Consider the following 23,083-nt stretch of genomic DNA (forward strand, 5'->3'; position numbering starts at 1 on the left):
TTTGAAGATGAGCATAATTATAAATTGAGAGCAATGGAGGGTCACCAAAGGGCTTAAAGCAGAGGGGTGATAGCAGCAGGCTTTTCTTAGAGAAAGATCACTATGAATGTGGCTTGGGAAATGGGTAGCTGGGAGCCAAGACTGGATTCCATGTAGTGGTAGTTCAGTAGGCAGTTTTGAGATGGGAGAGAAGAGGACAGGCTTGAGAAATAAGCAAGGGTGAATCAGCCCCCATGACTGAATGTAGGTGGTGAAAGAGAGAAGTCCTAGATGAAACCCAGGTTCCTGGCTAGAGGGCTTGGTAGTGCTACTGGCTGAGACAGAGCAATGAGGTAGGAGGAAAAGGTTTGGCTGAAGTCGAGGGAGATATGAGTCTCTCTGGGGACCCATTACATTTGTGATGCCTGTGAGACTGCAAGCAAAGAGGTTTGAGTGACAGATGGAGATGCCTAGATCTCAGGAGAGTGGAATCTTGAACATATATGTTAGGATTTCTTTAGCTAGGGCTCATGAATGCTTCAAGGGGCCTCTGAACCCCTTAGAATGATATAAAAATTACTGGATCATGTGAATATGTACACTTTTCTATGGTGAGGGCTCATATTTGTCATCCTCCAAAAGATGAGAATCATCTGATATGCCATATTTCATTTAAGTTACACTGTTATCTTATATACCAGAAGGTATATAATACTTCCATTAAGAAGGACATTTACCAGAAGCAAAAATACTTCTGATTAATTTGCTCTCCTTTGCCTTAACCTTATTCCTGTGTGACACATGAAGGAACCACACCAGATTTTTGTTGCTTTGAAGTTTGTTTATCTCTTCCCAAGAACTTGGCAGATTCTTCTGTTTTCTGGTATATCATTTAAATTACAATAACAATCGATTTGCATGTTCTATAGTAACAGCATAATACAGCTTAATCTACTCATGTGTATTTCTTTCTTAAATCCATAAAGTACTTGGTTCTTTGCAAGAAAATATGGAATCAAACTTCCAGTCAAAGATGGAGGCGTAGGTAGACATGCTTCACCTCCTCGTGCAACCACAGAGAGAATTACAACTAAACCTTAAAACAAGTAATACCTAGAACTGTCAGAAAATTGAACATATGAAAGCCTGACAACCAAGGATTTAAAGAAGCCACATCCATCCAGATGGGTAGGAGTGGAGATGTGAAGATGGGTAGAGAGATGAGGAGATGCGGTATGGTGAAAAGAGGCAGCTGTGGCATGAGCGGTCCCACATTCATGTGTGGTAGATAAAAACTGGGAGGGATACCCTGGGAGAAAGTGATCCCAGCCTTAGGCCAGACCACATAGCCCAGGGTTCCAGTGCTGGGAAGATAAATCCCCATAACCTCCAGCTGTAAAAACCAGTGGTGGTTGGCGCTGTGGAAGAAACAGCCGGATTTTCAGGAGACTCTGCTAAATGGCCCAGATGGTCTTAGAACATGTGCAAAATCACCCATTGTGAGATTCAGCAACAGGCCAACAGCTGGAAGGATGCCAGTCACATACAGGGAGTGGGTGAAGTGACAGGAAGTGTAGTGAGTGCCAAGCAAACCTCCAGAAGCCAGGCAGTGGCACTGTCCCCTCCTCAAACCCTCCCCCACACAGAGCCACAAAGCAGTAAAGAGGGTTGCCCCGCCCCAGCAATTATCTAAGACTCCACCCCACACAATTTACAGGTGCCTTTTCTGCAATAGGCCATGCTACTCAAGGAATCAAAGCAGCTCTACCTAATACACAGAAACAAACACAGGGAAGCTGCAAAAATAAGGAGACAAAGAAATATGGCCCAAATGAAAGAACAGAATAAAACCCCAGAAAAAGAACTAAACAAAACCAAGATGCAGAGTTCAAAACACTGGTGATAAGGATGCTCAAAGGACTCATTGAGTATTCAACAACATGAAGGAAGAAATGAAGGTTACACTAAGTGAAATAAAGAAAACTACAGGGAACCAACAGAGAAGGGGAGTAAGCCAGGATTTAACTCAACAATTTGGAACATAAGGAAGAAATAAATAGTCAACTAGAATAGCAAGAAGAAACAAGAATTCAAAAAAATGAGTATAGTATAAGAAGCCTCTGGGACATTGCCAAACGTACCAATATCCGAATCATAGGGATGCCTGAAAGGGCAGAGGGAGAGCAAGACATTGAAAACTTTTAAAAAATAATGACAGAAAACTTCCCTAACTTGGTGAAGGAAATAGACATACAAGCCTATGAAGCACAGAGAGTCCCAAACAAGTTGGACCCAAAGAGGACCACATCAAGACATATCATAATTAAAATTCCAAGATTAAAGATAAAGAGAGAATCTTAAAAGCAGCAAGAGAAAAGCAGAGAGATACCTACAGAGGAGTCCTTATAAGTGTATCAGCTGATTTCTCAAAAGAAACTGCAGGTTTGAAGGGACTGGTAAGAAGTATTCAAAGTGAAGAAAAACAAGGACCTACAACTTAGATTACTCTATCCATCAAAGCTATCATTTAGAATAGAAAGGCAGATAAAGTGCTTCCTAGACAAGGTAAAGCTAAAGAAGTTCATCATCACTAAGCCATTAGTACATGAAATGTTAAAGGGACTTATTTAAGAAGAAGAAGAGCAAAACTATGAACATTAAAATGGCAACAAATTTACAACTATCCACAACTGTATCTAAAATAACAAACTAAGCAAACACCCAGAACAGGAACAGAACTGTTGATATAGAGATCATTTGGAGGGTTATCAGCTAGGAGGGAGAAGAAGGATAAAGGGGGAAAAGGTGCAGGGATTAAGAAGCATAATTGGTAGGTACAAAATAGGGGGATGACTTCCAGCCAAGATGGAGGCGTAGACAGACAAGCTGTGTCTCCCTCCACAACTAAGAAGGAATACAGCTACCTCAAAGCTAGAGACAACCAGAAGTTCCAGAAAACGGAGCTGCTTAGAAGTCCAACAAACAAAGATATAAAAAAGAAATACTCATCCAGACAGGTAGGAGGGGCGGAGCCAGGTGGAGAGGATGTGGTGTGGTGGTGGCAGCAGCGGTGGCAGCAGCAGACTGGCGGAAAGTGCAGTCACACGTTTTAAAAAGTTGGGAGGGACACCTAGGGAGCGCTTCCAGCCCCAGACCAGATTACACAGCTCACAGTCCCAGCATCGGGGAAAATAAAGCCTCATTGCTTTTGGCTGTGCAAACCAGTGGGGGTTGGGGAGGAGGAAGAAAATGCTGGTCTCTCAGCAGAGTCCACTTGTTTAAAGGGCCTCCACACTCCTAGAATGTCTGCAGACCCACGCAACTGGGTACAACAGCCAGGGCAACAGCCAGAGAGGTGCCAGTTCCATCATATGTGGGAGGAGTGCCTGGAAAAGGGGCAAGTGCTGAGCAGGCGGCATTGTTCCCTCTCAGACCCCTCCCACACACACAGCGCCACAACCTGGTGAAATAGATTGCCCTGTACTGACGAATCCCTAAGTCTCCACCCCTTATAACATAACAGGAGCGACAGCTCTACCTAAGACACAGATGCAAACAAACACAGGAGCCTCTCAAGATAAGGAGACAGAGAAGTATGGCCCAAAAGGGGGAACGAATCAAAGTTCCACTGGGCGAACGAAGTGATAAGGAGAGAGCCAACCTAACAAACGAGGAGATAGCCAACCTAATAGACGCAGAGTTCAAAACACTGGTGATATAGATGCTCACAGGCTTGACAGGTATGCTTAAGTATGGCAAAAGTATAAGGGAAGAAGTGAAGGCTATGCTAAATGAAATGAAGGAAAATCCACACAAAACCAATGGTGAAGGAAAGGAAACCAAAGTTCAAATCAATGATTTGGAACATAAGGAAGGAAAAAACAGTCAGCCAGTACAGAATGAAGAGACAAGAATTGAAAAAAAAAAAATGAGGAGAGGCTTAGGAACCTCTGGGACAACTTTAAATGTGCCAACATGCAAACCATAGGGGTGCCAGAAAGAGATGAGGAAGAGCAAGAAATTGAAAACTTATATGAGAAAATAATGAAGGAAAACTCCCCATATTTGGCAAAGAAGATAGACATAAAAGTCCAGGAAGCACAGAGAGTCCCAAACAAGCTAGACCCAAGGAAGATCACACCAAGACACATCATAATTAAAATGCCAAAGGTTAAAGATAAAGAGAGAATCTTAAAAGCAGCAAGAAAAAAACGGAGAGTTAGCTACAAAGCGGTGCCTATTAGACTATCAGCTGATTTCTCAATAGAAACTTTGCAGACAAGGAGAGACTGGCAAGAAGTATTCAATGTGATTTAAAGCAGGACCTACGACCAAGATTACTCTATCCAGCAAACCTATCATTTAGAATGGAAGGGCAGATGAAGTGCTTCCCAGAAAAGACAAAGCTAAATGAGCTCGTCATCACCAAGCTATTATTATATGAAATGTCAAAGGGGCTTACTTAAGAAAAAGAAGATCAAAATTATGAACATGAAAATGACAACAAAATCACACCTATCAACAACTGAATCTAAAAAATAAAAATAAAATCCCACTAAGCAAACCAGAATAGGAACAGAATCATAGGTATGGGGATCATTTGGAGAGTTATCAGCTGGGATGGGGAAGGGGGAGAAATGGGGAACTGGTACAGGGATTAAGAAGCATAACTGGTAGGTACAAAATAGACAGGGGGGGTAGTTAAGAATAATATAGGAAAGGGTGAAGCCAAAGAACTTATATGCACGACTCATGAACATGAACTAAGGAGGGGTGGGATTGCTGGAGGGAAGGGGTGTACTAGGCAGAAGGGAGCAAAGGGGGAAAAAATTAGGACTACTGTAACAACATAATCAATAAAATACACTTAAAAAAATAGGGGGATGTTAAGAATAGTATAGGAAATGGAATGGGGGTACCAAGGAGAGTGGGGCAAAGGGTGAAAATTGAGACAACTGTATTAGCATAATCAATAAAATATATTTTTTAAAAAGAAACTGCTGGGGGACAAATCCAGGAGGAAGAAAAAGAAAATATGGAATCATGATCATTTCTCCATGATGTGTATTTGCTCTACAGTGTCAACTGTCACCCCTGTTTCTGTGCCTTTCTGCAGAACCATAGTGTAATCTTTAAAAACAACATTCTTAATATTAAACAAAATTTAGTTTAAATTAATTTAATTTAAAGTATTTTAACCAACAAAGCTTGTTACTCAACTGAAGTGATGGTCATAAGAATATCTACTTCTCCCTGAGTAGCTAGCTACCTTACACTCAGGGAGCAGTAACTATATTGTGATTGCCATGTGGGGGACATCCTGACTGCAGAGATAATAAGGTGCATACTTCTAAAAACATGCATTGTAGAATTGGTGGGATTGAAGCTCTGGGAATAGGTGGGACAGCCAGGGAGCAAATGTGAGAGGAGAGCAGTAAAGATGGGACTTGGGGAGCCCCGAGGAGGAGGAGCCTGAAAAGGAAGCTGGGTTTTCTGGGAAGGAAAAGCCAGGACAGTGAGGTCTAGAGGAAAGAAGAGGGAGAGCCCACTGGAACTGGCCACGGCGGATGAGAGCAGCATGGGTGCAGCGGAGGTGCTACAGGTCAGTGGAGCCCAATGTGCATTTCTCCCTTTCAAAGGCTTTATTCATGAAGCAGGGGTGAGAGAGAAGCTGAAATCAAAGATGACACAGTGGAGTTGTAACTTTGGTGACATCAAAAGTCTTGGTTTTGAGTATGTGAAATCGTAGATCTTGGTGGGAAATCCAGGAGGATATACATATAAGGAAGTTGAAAATATGGGTCTTAAACTCGAGATAACACTGGGCTGGTGGGAGAGATCAAAGACCATCAGCACAGCACATCCGTGGCTCCTAAGACCACAGGAATACATAAGAAAAGCCAGGAGAGCAGATAAAGAGAGAATAGAAGAGGGATAGGGCCAGACTTCTGGGAAACAGCTTAGAAATCTGCAGAGAGCAAACCACCACTGCGAGAGCCAGAGGGCAGGGCTTGGTCCTGATCTGGCTGTGTATCCTCTGTGCCTAACACAGGATCTGGCATGTAACAGATGTTTATCAAAGTTGGCTGATGGGTTGATTTGTTGATGGATATAAAGAGGGAAGAAATAAACCTGTGAAAGATACTAAAAAATTTATGGGAAAATAAATCAGAAAACCAGAAGCATCTAATAAAGGAAAGTGTTAAAGCTGGAAACTGGGAAAAGGGCAAGTGCTAAGCAGCTATTACATTTGACTTAATAGAGGAGCCTGATGACTGCCAAGAGGAGACGGGGGGAGCAAGAGGGTGGATCACCATCAGCTGAGGCAAGAGCAGGAGGCAAGCCTAGATGATTCTTCTCTGAAGAAATAAAACTTTTGGAAGGAGCATGTTGCAACTAGCAATGATGGCTTGAAAGGGATCTGTATTGCTCAGGATGCCCGAGGAAGGACCAGAAGAGGCCTGGGTCATTAACCTGTGGGACAGATGGGAAGCAGTCTGTCTTAGAGATTAGGTGATGCTTGCAGGATCCAGGCAGCTCCTTGCTCTTTCTGGCTGCAGGTGCAGTCCCTGAGCATCAGCTGGCTCTCTCCTCTCCACACCTCCATCGCTACACCCAGCGTGTTGAAGAAGACAGTAAGAGGGCATAGAGTGGTGCTTCTCACCTGCCAGCCTCCCTGCACTGGTAAATCCCTGCCCAGGATTTAGTGGTGTATTTTAATGGTGCCCTTGGTCACCATAGCAACACCAGCCTTCCAGTCCAAGAGAGATGGATGGGATTTAAATCATTATTAGCCAAGGTACTGACTATGTTTTTCAAGCACTAAATAATAGCTCCTAAAGCCAGTGTAAGCTTGGCTGGGTACTGAATGGAATATTTATGGTGCATGGGCTTGTCTGAGAATTTGTTTTCATTTCTGTGATCTTTATGGTGGAGCTATGTAAAAATGAATAGCGTTGACTCTCTAGCTAATCTTAATTCATCATGAAATAGGTTTAAATAGTAGATTCCAACATCCAGTGATTTTTAGGTCTCTTATAGATAAGGAATAGAATTGGGCTCAGCCACCTTAATGAGCATGGTTGCTATTTATGTACCTTGTCTCTTCGGGCCCAGCTTCCCTGCCACCATGCAGAGCTTGTTTCTTTCCCTGGAGGTGATGTTCCCAGGCTGAAGTGCCTTGTGTGCTCTATGTCCTGACCCTTCTTACTCTAAGAAATTTATTTGCACAATACATTATAAAGAAGAACTCTTTGACGCAAGATGAGCAGCCTGTCTCTCTTCAAAGCTCAGCTCCAGAAGCTCCTCTCTAGTCATACTTCATCACTCTGTGACCCTGAGCTCCCACCGCTGCTGTCCACTGTGATCCATCATTTGGTGTCTGTGTCTAGGGCTGGCTTGTACACCCAACTCATTCATTAGCATGTTCTCTGAAACCAGCGCAGGGCCTGGCCCACATTGGGCTCAATAAATAGCTGGTAAATTGAATTAAACAGGGAGTTCTTTAGTCTGAGATGGAGAGGCTCAAGTGAGAACAGGGATAGTTTACACCAAAGGTCTATTGAAGACACATGGGATTATATCCTTTCATCCTATTTATTCTTGCTGAGTTACTGAGGTCTGAATGTGTTCATTTATCAAGTATTTACTGTCTGTGTAGGCCTTTGTGATATGTATTCAGAGCCTGCATTGATGAGTAAGGCCCTTACCCTCCAGTTGATCTCAACCTAGAGGAAGAGGCAGGTGTATCAGAAGGTAGAATAAAATAAGGTCATGTAAAAAGAGGAAGGGGAGCTGGATACTAAGGGCTGATGTTGTCAAGTCACTAGGCTTGGTGCTGTGTAAACATTGGTTCATTTAATTCTCACATTTATCATGAGAGGTGAGAACTGTTATCCACAGTCCATAGATTTTAGAACAACAAGGCTCAAAGGGACTGAGTTAATCTTCTTGTATTATTATTTCCATTGTACAGAAGAAAATACCAACATCTACAAAGACAATAGCTTGCCAAAAGTCAGTCACATACATAGAAAGTGCCAGAAGCTGTATTTGAACTTGGTTTTTCATAAGTCAAGGCCACTCCCCATATTTGTATTCCATATTGCTCAGTGAACTGTAGGTTATAGAAGGAGTGTTTTATCTGGTCTGTATGGCCTAGTGCTGAGTCCTGGAAGACATAGTATTTGAACTGGTCTTGAAGGTTGGCAAGATTTTGATAAGCAGAGAAAGAGCCAAGGAACTTGTAGGTGAAGGACATGATAAAAGCAAAGGCTTATGTGCAGGAAAATGTAAGGTTTGTTTAGGAAACACAGGAAGATGTATTATGAGATGGCTGGTTATATTTTGGGGACACTTGAATTCCCAATGGGCCTGTGTAGTGGTTGAGTGCTGGTTTTGGAGTCAAATGGATGTGAACTTGAATCTTGCCTTTCTTTGAGCTCTGCAACCACGGGCCAAATATTTGACTTCTGGGTGCCTCAGTTTTGATTCTGTGAAGTGGAAATGATAGTAGTCTCTGTCTTGTAGAACCCAATAACATGAGAAAAAAGCATGTAGACCCAACAATAAATATTAGTCCCATTCTTATCAGTTACATCTTGATCTTCCATTTCTCCTGAACTTAGCACTTTTCCTTCTTTTCCCTCTGCTTCCAACCAGGATGTCCTTGATTACTAAACAATAAAGTCATGGAATCTGAGGGTTGGAACAGGCCATGAGTGAAAATGATCTTTATGGCCCAGCCATTAGCAAGAAGAAATAGTAACACCATTCCCTGGGCTCCTAAGATGTTTGGTTTCTTGCCCACAATGCCCCAGGCCCTGAATATGACTTATTGATCTAATCCTTCCCTTGTAGCCTCTTCGGGCTGGGAGTGGCATTTTGGGATAGGTATCTGATAATTCTCAGCAATTTTTCCACCATGAGCTGCACTTGAGCCTCCAGCAACTGTGTACCTCTCAACAGGGAGCCCCCAAGCTCCTTCTTTGCTGGGTTCCTGGAGCTTCACAAAGGTTGGTGATGCTCACTGTCCTTGGCTTCTCCCAAAAATCGCCTCCCCCCTTCTAGGGCAGGCTTTCTCCCTGTCATGTATGTGTCTGTGATGACACACCTGGGCCCATCCTTTCCTTCAACTCAAGTTTTGAAAAGTACCTTTTACCTTTTTAAATTGGAATTTGGTCTTACCTGATTCCATTCTAGTATAATTTCTTCCACTTCATCTATGTACCATCTGTACCCTACCCCTTTAGCTGTCACAACTGCTGGATGGAGCTGGGAGTCCAGAGGATTCTTGTTTGTAATTGCCACGTAGATCTACTCCTTTGTTCTCTGGCCTTCATTCCAGAGCCTGGCTGCTGCAGCTCCTTAGGATGACTGTGTACATGTCCCTTCTGTCCCGGTGTCTTTCTTACCTCTGGGTCTTATTCATTCAGATTTGCCCAGCCAGTGAATTACTACCTCTTTATATCAGCCTTTGGCTGCTGCCACATTGCCAGCCACTCACATTGCCAGTGAGAGGATCCCATAAGGAGTTTTGGGAGTCAGTCCTCTGCCCATCCTCACAGCTGAAGCAGTGCTTACTACAGCCTCTCTGTTTCTTTACATTCTTGAACCCCAAGATACATTGTTCTCTGCTAACCAGATACATTGTTCTCTGCTAACCAGCTCACTCACTAGGCTGAAGGGATACTGCTTACTGACCCAGTGATGGGCAACAAAGGCAATCACAATCCTCTCAGTTATTGAGCAGTGTCTGTGTCAGGTGCTTTGCATGGTGATCTCTGATCTTCACATTCACCTTTGAAATAGGCATTGTCCTCATTTTACATGGGAGTAAGTTAGAGACTGGAAGGTCTCAGGCCTTCTAACCCACGTACTTGATGATGGGACCACACCAAATTGGCTACCACCCTGTCAGGCTCATTTGCTACAGTGTGACAGAGAAGTTTAACACTGTGACTCACCAAGAAATGGTGATCTCTTTGGCTGGTCTGTTCTATCTGCTCTTAATTTTACTGATTAGACCTTCCTGGAGACTTCCTGATTCTGTTTCCATTCCTAGTTAATTCCAGGAGTAGAGGATGGTCACTCTTAAGAGTCTACCTTCAGGATTTTCAGAATCAGTGTCAGGACCTTGGATAGCTCCATTGAGTCCTGGTCTTTTTTTCCCTTTACACAGCCTTATTGAGGTATAATATATATACCAAAAACTGTACATATTTAATGTATGCAATTTGATGGGTTTCAAATATGCATACACCCCTGAAATCATCACCACAATCAAGGTAATAAACATCCATCACCTCCTGTGAGATATGTACACACACACACACAATAGAATACTACTAAGACATAAAAAAGAATGAAGTGTTGCCATTTACAACATGATGGACCTAGAGGATATTATGCTAAGTGAAATAAGTCAGAGAAAGACAAATACCATATGGTTTCACTTACATGTGTAATCTAAAAAACAAAACAAACAGAAACAAACTCATAGAGACAGAGAACAAAGTAATGGTTGCCAGATGGGAGGGGCTAGGGGAATAGCAAAAAAAAAAAAAAAAAAGGGATTAAGAAGTCCTGGTGTTTTGAAAAGGGTTGTGGTTGACAATGGGGCCCTTCTAGAAAACACTGGTTGCTGGGAGGGAACTCAGAGATCCATCTAGTCTTTCCCACAAATACGGGAAATGTTCTTTTTACTGACGATCCACAGGATGATTTTAGTGTACCCAGATTTAAAAACATCAAATCACAAAATGAAGCAATAGTCCCTTTTTAATGTCTCTTAAGGAAAAATGTACAGTTAGTGCTGGTTTATCATTTAATGCCTTGGTGACACTTGCTACTTGTCAACATTAGAAACATTCAAACCTGTAGAGAAATTTTGTGAGTTTCTTTGAGCCAAACTGACAACAACTGCTGGGAAGCAACACTTCAGTGAGTTGAGATAATGCTCAGAGAATGGTAGTTTTGCATCTTATTTTATATATTACGATGAAAAGAAGAGGCAAAGGGAGAGGGGGCAAGGAACCTCTGGGATTGGATAAAAAGTAAAATAATAGACACATCTTTTATACAGGTGTGTACAGGATAGTAACAGTCAACAATTAACATGATAACAATAACAATGAGGGGATTTGTGGTCTTTCCCTGGTGAGATGCCAGTGCTTTGAGGGATCAAGAAAAAGGAAATTTGACATTCCGAAGGTATGTTATCATAAATGCCAAAAAACAACAGATAGGCTCAGTTAAGGGAAAGATTGAACTTTGCTAGCAGAAAATACTGGCCTACCCGCCATGACCTGCTTTTAGTTAGGAAGTTTTTAATTTCAGACCATCCTGTGTGGTTACTTTAGGTCTCTGAGTTTGTAAAACCACTGCGCAGGCCTCCCCTGAGTTTGTTGGGTTTAGTATGTGGCCCCATTTCTTCCATATAATCTTGCTGTTGAACAAAGAGAAAAGAGAGCAGACTTGGAGCCTTTGACTAAAATTTAACCACATTTTATTTTCATTGCATTTATTTTTGCATTTACCTTAATTTATGCTAAGAGAAAATGCTTTTCTGTTTATGGTGTTCAGTTTTATTACAGATATTTATTTAATGTGAAAGAGTAAATTGATTTATAAAAATATTAAGTAAATAATACAAAAGTGATATAAGTCCCACCCCCCAAGAAAATTGGGAAAATGGTGCAAAATGGTCTGAAGTTTGGATTAACTTTCTCTTGCCTCTTTGTAAATGATAAAATGCCAGCCTAGAGAGGGTGTGGAACTTGCCCAAGCTGCAGCACATTGGGTCTTCTAATCCTATTGTACTGGGTTGTGGACACCACCCCACCTTGCTTTCCTGATGCTTTGGAATAACACTCAGCTTTCTAGTTGACTCCATTATCCTGGAAAACAGGGAGAGGCAGCCCTGCCGCCACTTTTGTGGCATTCCCAAGGACCAGACAATCTCCCTGCTATGAAACAAACAGCTGTGTCCTAGAAGTAGGGGGAAAACACCCCACAATTCCAGTATTGGAATGCAAATGAGCAATTAGAGTCAATTAAAACAGGATACAGTGTAATTACCACCAATTGTGTTAACCTTTATATTCAGAAGGACTTGACCTGCTAAAAGGAAATTAAACAATAGTAAAAAACTCTCCTAACTAAGGGGTGTGCTTAGGGCCAGAGCCTCATTTCAGGGGCCTGAGAGTTCTGACAGATTAAACCCTCCTTCCCTCACGCCCACCTGGGTGTGAGCCACCACTCTGGCAGCAGCTAGGAACAGCCAGGCTTCACAGTACCTTGTTAGTGACCTTATTGTGCCCCTCACCAAATGCTGCATAATTTAGCATAATGCCTGAGCCCTGCTTGGCTATTCCAGACAAATCCTAGGGACTCAGACATCTTGAAAGCAACACTGAACTTTGCTGGGAAGCACCTTGTAGCTGAACTTCTTGCCCTCTGTATCTGAACTGGTCATTCATTTAAAACCAGATCTCTTGTGATTTCCTTATAAATACCCCTCTTCAAATCTGATTCAATTTTCTGAACCTCATTTTATGTGTATCCAGCATTTCATATGGACAGAGCTCAAAGTGTTGTTCTGACAACCTGCATTGTAACCTCAGGTTCCAGGTCACAGCTTGTTTATTTGTTTATCCTTTTAACAAGGGCATATGGAGCATATTCTATCTGCCATTTATTGTCCTGAATACAATAGGCAAAGTAAAAGACAAAACTCCCTTTCCTTGTGGAATTTATATGTTAGAAATCTTAATTTTACAAGATAATAAAACAGCTGATAGAAAACAGCCATAGTGCTGGGAGGATGCTGAAATGACTAGGGGGTGAATGAGGGCTATGGGTCAGGGAGAACGTGGTACTTCAGTCTCTCAACAACACTTGGGTAGATGGCATGGTTTGTATTGATAGGCTAAGAGGATCAGACTGAGATACTGCAGATTGACTACTCAGCCTTGGCTGCCTGACATGTATAGTAGATAGGTCAGTGATATGACAAGTAGAAGGCATGGTCCCTGATTTTGAGGAGTCCTCAGACTTGTGAGGATTTGGACACACCCAGGACTAATGTCATGGGTGGGCCAAGAGCTTGTGAACATTATGGACAAAGGAGGGGGGGGGGCGAAAAGGCAAGGAGGCCTGAAGGAAACTGACATGCTCCCCAAGTTGAGGAACCTAGCACAGTGGAGAACAGAGTGAGTGGGGAAGGGTGGTGCTGGTCAAGCCACACAGCAAGTCACAGCAGGGGCTTGGAACCCGGTGTCATCTGACTCAAAGCCCAATCCTTTGCACTCTATCCCACAACCCTGAATGGGGAGGACTCAAAGGAACAGGAATACATATGCCAAATTCATGTGTTTGAAACCGGGGCTGCAATATGGACAGTGTGGGGCTGTCTTATGATGGAGAAAAAAGGTGATGAAGGGCCCTGATGATGGGGATGAAGGGGAGGTGTAACTTCAGAATATAGCTGGAGATCAAATCAGCAGCAGTTGGTACCACTGGTTGGCTGTGGAATAACCTGAGGAAAGAGGTGAGGCTCTCTCCAGCTTGAGCATCTGGAGGACACCCTGGAGGTTCCTAGACCTCCCAAGGGACAAGATTCTGTGCCCTTTTCTACATCCTTGGCTAGTTCCACATCTTCCCTGCCTGACTTCGCATCCCTCATTCTACTTAACCTTGAAAACCCATCTTCAACCTGCTGTTAGTAAGAAGGCTGAAACCCTTCAACATAGACCCTTCCAGCCTGCATCACTAATCTCCTTTTCTGCTTTCATCCTACTTCTGTGGGTGTCATGTATCATACACTCAGCAGACACCTGGGTCTTACTGTTCTGAGGATAGGGACAAAGGACCTGAAGGAGACTGAATGCATACATGAAAAACGGACAAGGTCAAGGGTAGCCAAAAGTGAGTTTCTCCTCAACTGATTATGGGAGCTGTGTGGAATTCTGCGTGGAGGGTCTGAGGCTGTATCCAGGCTTAGCTGCAAAGAGTGTTGTGATCAATTAGTGATGTCTGTGATGAACACAGGAGGGATATGGCAGCATGCATGTGATTTATGTGCAATCCCTTGATGACAAGATCTGTATTACTTGGATAATCTACAGCTATTCTCAGGAAAAATCAAAGATGATGCCCAAGTGTCAGGTATGGCTGAAGATAGAAACAGGTTAGAGGGGCTTTTAGGAGAGCTTGAAGCCAGCGACAGATACAGGCTGTCCTCAGCATTGCATTTTCAACTTTAATACCCCTCTCTACTTGCATGCATTACATAATGATGCCCCTAAACTACCTTTTGTACCCTGACTCAAGGATCTCAAACCTCGGCTTACAAAGTAATTTCTCTAGCTAACGCCTGCCAGCCCGTGGTTCTGTTTTGGCAGCTTAACTTGTTGCCTGCACTGTGGTCTTTGGGCAATTCACCTGCATATTTTATTTCCTTTATGGTTTTATAAAATGAGTAAAAAATTAAGGCATGGATACCAGTGGAGGAAGTGTAGTCCTCCAAATGCAGTGTAGAAGCAGAGACTCCATTTAGAAGTCTAAGCAATGGAACTGCTTCAGAAGCATCAGCAGTGATTTAATAAACCATGCCACTGTGGTCACTGAGGAACAATCTGCTATATATGTTACTGGTCAGGTTACAGATGACACCCCAGTGGCCCAGTCCACTCAAAACAGATGGGTCAGCCCTGACCAGTGTGGCTCAGTGGGTTGGGTGTCATCCCACAAACCTAAAGGCCAGCAGTTGGATTCCTAGTCAGGGCACATGCCTGGGTTGCCACCCAAGTTCCCAGTTGGGGGTATGCAAGAGGCAACTGATCAATATTTCTCTCGCACATCAATGTTTCTCTCCCTCTCTTTCTCCCTCCCTTCATCTTCTCTAAAAATTAAGTAAATAAAATCTTTTGAAAAGACAGACTGGTCAGATAGATAATAACCAATAAGTTTAGTCATATCAAGGTGATCCTATAGATGAAAAACAAATTTCTATGATTTTCAGTTGTTCTTACATTCTACATGGTAACTAATCTTCTTTTCCTTAAATTTGTGAGCATTGGGAGTTAAGATAGCTAAGTTCCAAAGATATCATTAATCAGGTCCTGGGTGGTCATGATAATTAATCTTTTGCATACAACAGATATGAAAGTAGAAATTATTCAGTAAAAGCAATAATTTTTAGCCTGACTTTTAATAGATGTAAGCTGGTTAACTAGGGGGAATTCATTCTGAAGGAAGAGAATAAAGATTCACATGAAATTCTTAAGATCTATGACAGACTGTGCCTACGGAGCTAGGGAAATGGAGATTTTATAGCATGTTAGTCCTCTAGGCAGAAACCAACAGCCTTATTGACTGCTGGCCTCTAATTTTTATTATTATTAATATCAACTGTTGGTCTTTTATTATATATTTGACTTACATTCACCTTTTCTGGATTACATTGTATATGATAACAAGAGATTGTTTGTACTGATTACATGACATGTTGATTGATCTGATGGTTGATTTGGAAATGGATGCTGAAATTGTTGGGGTGGAGCTCTGAGTGGGCTGAGGATGGTGCCCCCCATTATAGGTTAGGGACAGTGGATGAAATAATCTAGCCTACAGCCTGTATCAGCTGGATCCAGTGATACCACCCCTGCTGGCTCTTATTTCCTATTTTTGAGTACTGGCTTTAAGTCACTGTCTTGTCACTTAGCAACCAAATGCATTATGTTTGTTTTTATATAAAGTATAGTATCTTATGTGTCAGGTTGTAATTTAAGTGCAAAGAAATAGAAGTGGGTTTGTTTTATAGTCTTTCTGTTCCTTCAACCCCTTCAATATTATGTGCAATGCTATATTTAGTGTTTCTATTTAAATTTTTGTAGGATGTTAATTTACATAAAAATAAAATGAATACTAAAAGAAAAAAATCCAAGAGTAAATGCGGTATAAATGTAGCCACTTATATTGTTATACATAAAGAACCTGGAATATCATAGGATTTGGTTCTCTTCCTCCTTCTGTACCCATTTCCCATGTCCTGAGCTCCTACTCATCCTTAATAGACCAACACCTAGATCATCTCCTTGGAGAAGCTCTCCCTGACTGTCCCTATAGTTAGCTACCCCCTTCTCTGTGCTCCACCATGCTTTGCACTCCCATGATTATGTAATGCGTTGATTGTCTGCCTACCTGAATATCTGGTTTTTTTTTACCAGTGGGGCAGCCTCTTGAGGCAGAAACTTTCATCCTGTGACTCATTCTTACATGTACATTTCAGGGTCTAGCTCAGTCTTTGGTACGTAAGAGTATTATCGGTGTGTGAGTGAGTAGGTGGACGAGTGAGTAAATTAATAAATGAATGAATGACATGAAACGCTGAACCACGGGTAAAAGACAGCCTGGCTTGGAAAAGGGTGAGAGGCCACACTAGCACTGGAGGAATTAAGACTGTAGGTCTTAGAGCACAAGTTTTTATCTGGGGAATTGGACTCTCTGCACCATCCAAAAGCTTGTACACATGTATGTGTCTGTGCACATTTGGGGGAAGTGGGGAGAGGGTCTGTATCTGTCATCAGAGTCTCGGAAGTGTCTGTGGCTCCCAAATGTTGACAAGCTGCTGATCTAAACATAAAACAGGCGGGTCTCACTGAGAGGAAGAAATCAAGTGATTGAAGGAAAGAATTCAACAAAGGAGAAAAAAGTCAGAACTGGAGGAACACTGAGTCCTGTAGGGACATCAGGTAAGGGGAACAGCCCCAAGAACAAGAACTCCAATAGTCTGTGAAGGCATTGCCCTGTTCTTCTAAGCATCTCTTTGTGAAGAAGCTCAGGGAAGATTTTGTTTCTTTCATTGTCTTGATTCTTACACTGACTCCATGAGCTGAGGGAGCCTCTCAGGTTCATGGGTTTTAGTTACCTGCCTTCAAACAGACTGAACTGAAATGATTCCAGGCAAACACTGGGAAGCAACCACTGGGTCTTCCCTCTCCCCTTCTCTTTCCTATCCCACCCCATCCCATCTTTGACTGTGAGAACTTGCATTACAGTAAGAACAGTGTTTTTCAAGAATGTGGATCTTGGCCCTGACTGGTGTGGCTCAGTGGATTGAGCACCAGCCTGTGAACTGGAAGGCCGCGGGTTCGATTTCCGGAAAGGGCACATGCCTGCGTTGTGGACCAGGTTCCCAGTTGAGGGTGTGTGAGAGGCAGCCGATCAATATTTCTCTCATAGGTGTTTCTCTCCTCTTTCTTCTTCTCTTCCCCCCTCTCTAGAAATAAATAAATAAAACCTTTGTAACTAAGTAAATTAAAATAAACTAAAAGGCAAAATGAATGTGGATCTTGGCCTCTTGGTGAATTATAATGTGAATTTAGAGGGTCATGGCCAGCTTTTTTAAAAAATAAAATAGAGTATGATATATAATGAAGTAGAGTATGATAGAAAATATTGAGTGTATCACATGTTAGAGTAAGTATAGTTTTGTGAAACTTCCTTTTTCAGCTCAGTATGTACAGGGTTATGATATATATATTTCTTTCTGTGGGTGGTGGTAAAAAATGTTTGAAAAGCAGTGGTATCAAAATTCACTGTAAGACCCAATCCTTGAGGGAATGGTGGTAAGAGAGGAGGTAGGAGACTAGCTGTGTTAGGGGATTTTACTTCTTGTTGCTCTACAGGGAAGCCCTTTGCTCCCACGAGACTTTAGAGGCCTGCCACATTCCCTGCCACTGTCACCCCTTCTTGATTCTTGTCTTTCCTCTCTTGGGCAGGTTGTATATGTCACCGCAACATTCCCCTATATTATGCTTCTGATCCTCCTGATCCGAGGGGTCACACTGCCTGGGGCCTCTGAAGGCATCAAGTTCTACCTGTACCCTGACCTCTCCCGGCTCTCCGACCCACAGGTAAGAGTTGTTTGCTTGATATACAGCTGCCCACCACCATTAGGAAGCTTTCTGCAGGCCCCTGATGCCAGCCACAGAGGCACCACAGCTGGTTGAGCAGTTTGAAGACAGTAGACTCCTTCTCAGAATTACAAATTTCAATGCATAGATTAAGTATATAAGAAATCAAAAATAGTGAAATACAACCACCAAATAATTAAAAAAGACACATTTGTGACATGGTAATAATATATATGCTTCTTTATCAGTACATTAAATAGTAAGATCCAACAGGAGGTCTGATAATTTCTGTGATTTCAAGAGTAAGTGATATTTGGAGGTATCTATATCATTAAAGGAAAACATCTGGGATTTCTAGTGCTAATAGTACTGTGGTTTGTTGCCTGCCGTCATAGTGGAGGGAAATGTTATATTTCAGTTAGATGTCAGTGAAAATAAAAACATTCTTTTCCCCTATCCAAGATCACAGATTCAGTAGCTATGCATCTCAGTGAGAGAAATTGGGTTTTTGTTGGCAATTTATTTTTTTTTTTTTGTGGGGGTAACTCAGAGAAAGAAATAATTGATGAGAACTGGCTGACTTCTCAGTTGCCTTTGGTAAGGTGTTGCCTGTTCTGAAAAGTGGGCAGTAAATGCTTATGACTAAGTTTCTGTAAGTGGGTAGGTACATGGTGCTATGCCTGGGATATGTTAGACAGGAGATGAAAGCAGACCATCTTATGGCCCGGGGGTTCTCACCCCTGCTATTTGTTAGAAGCTTCTGGGAAGCTTTTGAAAATCCCATTTTTTAGAGCACAACCCAAACCAATTACATTAAAATCTCTGGGGCTGGGTCTCAGGTATCAGTATTTTTTAAAGGTCCCCAGGTAATTTCAGTGAACATGCTCAAAGATATTTGAGTGAGTGAGCAGACACCCTCTTTTCTATTAAAACAAGCATGGATCATGCAGTAGAATGTGGAGTCTGCATTCAGTAGAACTTGAGGCTTGCAAAATATTTAAAGTCTATAGTCTGTGGCTTCAAGCCACCCCCTGTTAGAAGAACTTGGGTGGAAATGTTCATGAAGTGCTAGTTAGAACAACTCAGATGTACCTTATCACTGTGCATCAAGGCACATGATGGAGTGGCAGCGTGTGCTTACTTCTGTCTCAGTGTGCTGTGCTGTGAGGGGCCCCAGGTTCAGGGCAGCACCAGTCACCTGACAGCAGTATCCTGAATTGTTGGCCAAATCCCTAGGAAGAAGGAAATTAGCTCCTGACTGTTGGCCTTGCTCAGTCCAACCTCTGATGACACAGGCTCAGTTGGAGAAGCAGTTTTGGAAAACATATTTCCAAAATTACTGGTCTATGTGATTTTGTTAGATCTACAAATTCTGCCTTAATCCAGAACAGATTTTCCATTCCTTCCTCTGCACACAGGCTTCCTTATCCTAGTCCTCAAGGCAAGTCAAGGTCCTGAATATCACCCAGTTTCCACACCTGGCTGATTATTGGAACACCAGGAAATGTTAAAATGTAGATTCCGGGGCCTACCCCTGGAGATTCCATTTCAAGAGTCTGAGATGGTACCTGGGCATCATTAGTGACTAAGAAGCTTCAGAGGAGATTCTAGTGATCAGAAAAGTTTGAGGAAACCCCATTGACACCTTTGTTGGAGCCCTACACACATACACACGTGCACACACAAACATATACCACCCACACCCGGAACAAAGGCGAGGCCAGGAGTTCACCAGTCAGGATGTCTGCCGTAATCATCCCAGTTTCCTACTATCTCCTTCCCTTTGGGCCTCAGCTCCCAGGCCAGCCCTAATCTGTAGTGCCCCTTTACACACACACACACACACTGTCTCTCTCTCTCTCTCTCTCTCTCTCTCTCTCTCTCTCTCTCTCTCTCTCTCTCTCTCTCTCTCTCTCTCTCTCTCTCTCTCTCTCTCTCTCTCTCTCTTAGTGACTCACCAGAAGAGCCCACAGGACTCAGAAGCAGTTACAGTCTCAGATATGGTTCATTTCTGTCATTTCCATCATCAGTAAGAGAAAAACACATCAGGCAGAGCCTGGAAGAATTCACACACAGGCTCCCTGTGTTCTCCTGCACAAGGAGGGGCTGCACAAAACTTGCTCATACCTCCGGCAGCAAAATGCAGCAGCATGTGGGCAGTGTTTCTGCCCAGAGGAAACTGCTTGGGGCCTGGGGTCCAGGTTTTTAATGAGGGAGTTTTATTAACTGCAGGGATACTTTCTGCTTGCACAATCAATCACAGTCCTTAGAATTTCAGATTCTCAGAAGGAAAGCAGGTGTTTGCCATAAATCACCTTGTTGTATAAACAGTCCAAGCAAGATGGTTCATCAGAATTCAGAGCCCCATGCAGAGGAAACAACCGAATCACTTAGTAACATAGAGAACATCTTTTGCAAGTTCCCAGACACTCATCAAGAGATAATCCTGAAAGCAGACCCTGCCGGAGAGCAGTATCAGGCGTGCTGTGGTAACTCTTCCCTGCACACCTGCAAACCTAAAGTGTTTGCTGTTTGCTTTTCTAGAAAGGGTTTGCTGATCCCTGAACTGGAGAGCTCTCAGACACCCGCAAGGGGATAATTAATGGGTTCTGACCCCCACCTGACCTTCCATTCTGTCACTGTTGCTCTCTACCTCTGCTGCCACCAGCCTGGACCAGGCCACTACCATCTCCCACTTGACAACTACAGCAGCCTGTTGGTTTGTCTCACAGAAATGGCTCTTGACCTCTCTAGGCCACTTCTGAACAAACAGTAGAGTGATTTTTTTTTTTTTAAATAAAACTTGCTGAACACCTCTTTGCTTAAATCCCTTCTAGGTTCCCTGTGGTCTTTGGAGTAAGATCCAATTGGGGGGCCTCGAAGGTCCCTCATGAGCTACCTTCTTGTTACATCTCCTGTTTTGCACACATTGTTTTTCTGCTGGGAACATGCCTTCTTTCTTCCTTAGACCTTCCCCTCCCACCTTGTCTAACATCCACTTATCCTTTAGGACTCAGTTTAAATGTCACTTTTTCAAACAAATCTTTCTGAATTGCCAACCATGGACCTTCCAGTATTCTGTACTTATTTTCCAAAGTACTTGTCATGTTTGTAATGAAATATTTATATAATTGTGTGTGTGTGTATATATATATATGTATGTATGTATTACATGTATGACTTATTTGTTTGATGTCCATTCATTTGCTCCACTGATATTTTCTGAATTACCTATTCTGTATTAAAGGTTAGTCTAGGCATTGGGCATATAGCAGTAGACAGTGGACAAAACAGTGATCTCTGCCCCATAGGGTTTATATTCTAGTTGGGGAAGGAAATAAACCAATTAAATAGTAAAGCATACAGACCATGGAGACAAAATATGGCAGCAAAGAGAGAGTGCTGGGGGAGAGGACTGCAGATTCCAACAGGACAGACAAAGAGGCCTTGCTGAGAAAGCAGCTTAGAAGTAGGGTCCGTATCTGCTTTGCCCACCACTGTGTCCCCAATCCCTCGCTAGCTTAGTGCCTGGAACATAGTAAGTGCTCAGTAAATGTTTGCTGAATGAATATAAGAACCAGAGCTATTTTGATTTTTGAAGAAAGGTTCTGTTGCATTAGCAAAATGTCTACAAATCCCTCCAACTCCCGACATCTGTGAGCTGTACTAATTTTTTATTCTCTATCAGTGATGGCCAGGAAGTGCATGTGTATGTTTACAAAAGCAACAGTGATAGCCGATTGGGACAGAGATAAGGATAGGGACCCTAAAGGGAAAGGAAAGCAAAACTGACTCCGTGTAGCTGGTGTTTTAGGGAAGCTGCAGTGTGTTACAGGAAGGGCCCAGCATGACTGGAAAGGGAGGTGCAAGCAGCCCTGAGTCTACTCCCAGGCTGGTGGTGGGGTATTCAGTCCTGCTGAGTCTGAGAAGGGCTCTTGCTGGCTCCTCCAACTCTGGAAGCTGGTGCATCATGCAAGGTTTGTCTCAGTGTGCTGAGGGAAGGCAGCCCATGAACAGGTCAGGAGAATTGCAGTACCCCACCTAGAATGTCTAGTGACCCACTTGTTTGTGGTCACACAGCAATTTAGCAACCCTTTATAACATAGGGTTCCTGAGTTCTGGGTAGGAGAATTCCTAAACAAAGGGAGGTGAGGTCTTGAGGAAAAAAAGAAGAAAAAGATCCACACCATCCAATTCCAATGGTTCCCATCTGTGTGTACCCCAGACCATGAGAAGCAGGAGGGCACAGGTTTCAATTCCTGCTCTCCTATTACTGGCAGTGTGGCCTCAAGCAAGTTACCTTACCTCTCTGGACTGAGACTCCACTTCTGTAGAATAAGGATCACAGGTTGTATTTGCCTGCGTCGTCAAATGTCTATGAAAGTCAAGTATATGACCCAGTTGATGGAGGAACTTTTCTTTTTCAGTTTATAATTATGTATTTATTTAATGTGCATTAGAAAAAAAATCACATCAAAACCATGACTTCATAGCTCTTACTATTTGGGACACACCCATGGCTGAAAACACATCCTGGGATAGTGTTAGAACTTCAGGTTGCCACATGGTCCCCCTGAGACAACTGAGACATGGTTCTCAAAGTTAGAGAAAGTAGGCCAGAAGAGCTGTCAGCTGGAACTGTTTTATCAGGAAGTCAGTAAAAGGCTTGATTTTGTATATCTTGGTAGTATATATATATATATATTTTTTTTACCAACTCCAGATTTTTTTTTTTTTTTCCTGAGTAATTATCTTGACTTACTTTCCCATTTGCACTTCAGATCGCACCAGGGAGGAAAGTTCCCAGAAAACATCACTGGGCCTGGTTTTTTGGCTGGTGTGAAAACCTTAGTTTCTTGGTTGGGGATGGTCTGGAAGTTGCAGTGTTAAAGCCTCCCAGGCTACAAGGAACTAAAGGGTTGACTCTGGAGCCACTGTGGGTGGAGAGATGGGAAGGAGATATTTGGGGAAGGTGAGCCCCGGGAAGGTCAGAGGGCTTGTCAGACATGTTCAGATCTCCTGCCTCTGAGCCCTGTTCGTCCCCTGGGCTGTTCCCTCCAGCCTCTGGGGGTAGGGAGGTGGTCTCAGGTGGCGAGATGAGCATACGGTATGTGGAATGAGTAAAGTAAGACTCCCTCCTTCCCTAGGGATGCACGTTGGGTGAGATCAGAGTCTCTCATCCTCCC

General features: G+C 42.8%; 1 protein-coding gene across 1 annotated transcript in view; it reads left to right on the plus strand.

Moving 5' to 3' along the window:
- The window catches only part of SLC6A11 (solute carrier family 6 member 11), a 128,163-nt gene that overhangs the window by 48,956 nt on the left and 56,124 nt on the right, over nucleotides 1-23,083 (plus strand). The window contains exon 6 of the mRNA XM_090284176.1: nucleotides 17,763-17,897. Within this exon, the coding sequence (XP_090140302.1) occupies nucleotides 17,763-17,897 (135 nt within the window). The remainder of the gene's footprint in view (nucleotides 1-17,762; nucleotides 17,898-23,083) is intronic.

The sequence above is a fragment of the Furipterus horrens genome, unplaced genomic scaffold (assembly GCF_987537825.1).
Source record: "Furipterus horrens unplaced genomic scaffold, mFurHor1.1.pri manual_scaffold_7, whole genome shotgun sequence".
Lineage (NCBI taxonomy): Eukaryota > Metazoa > Chordata > Mammalia > Chiroptera > Furipteridae > Furipterus > Furipterus horrens.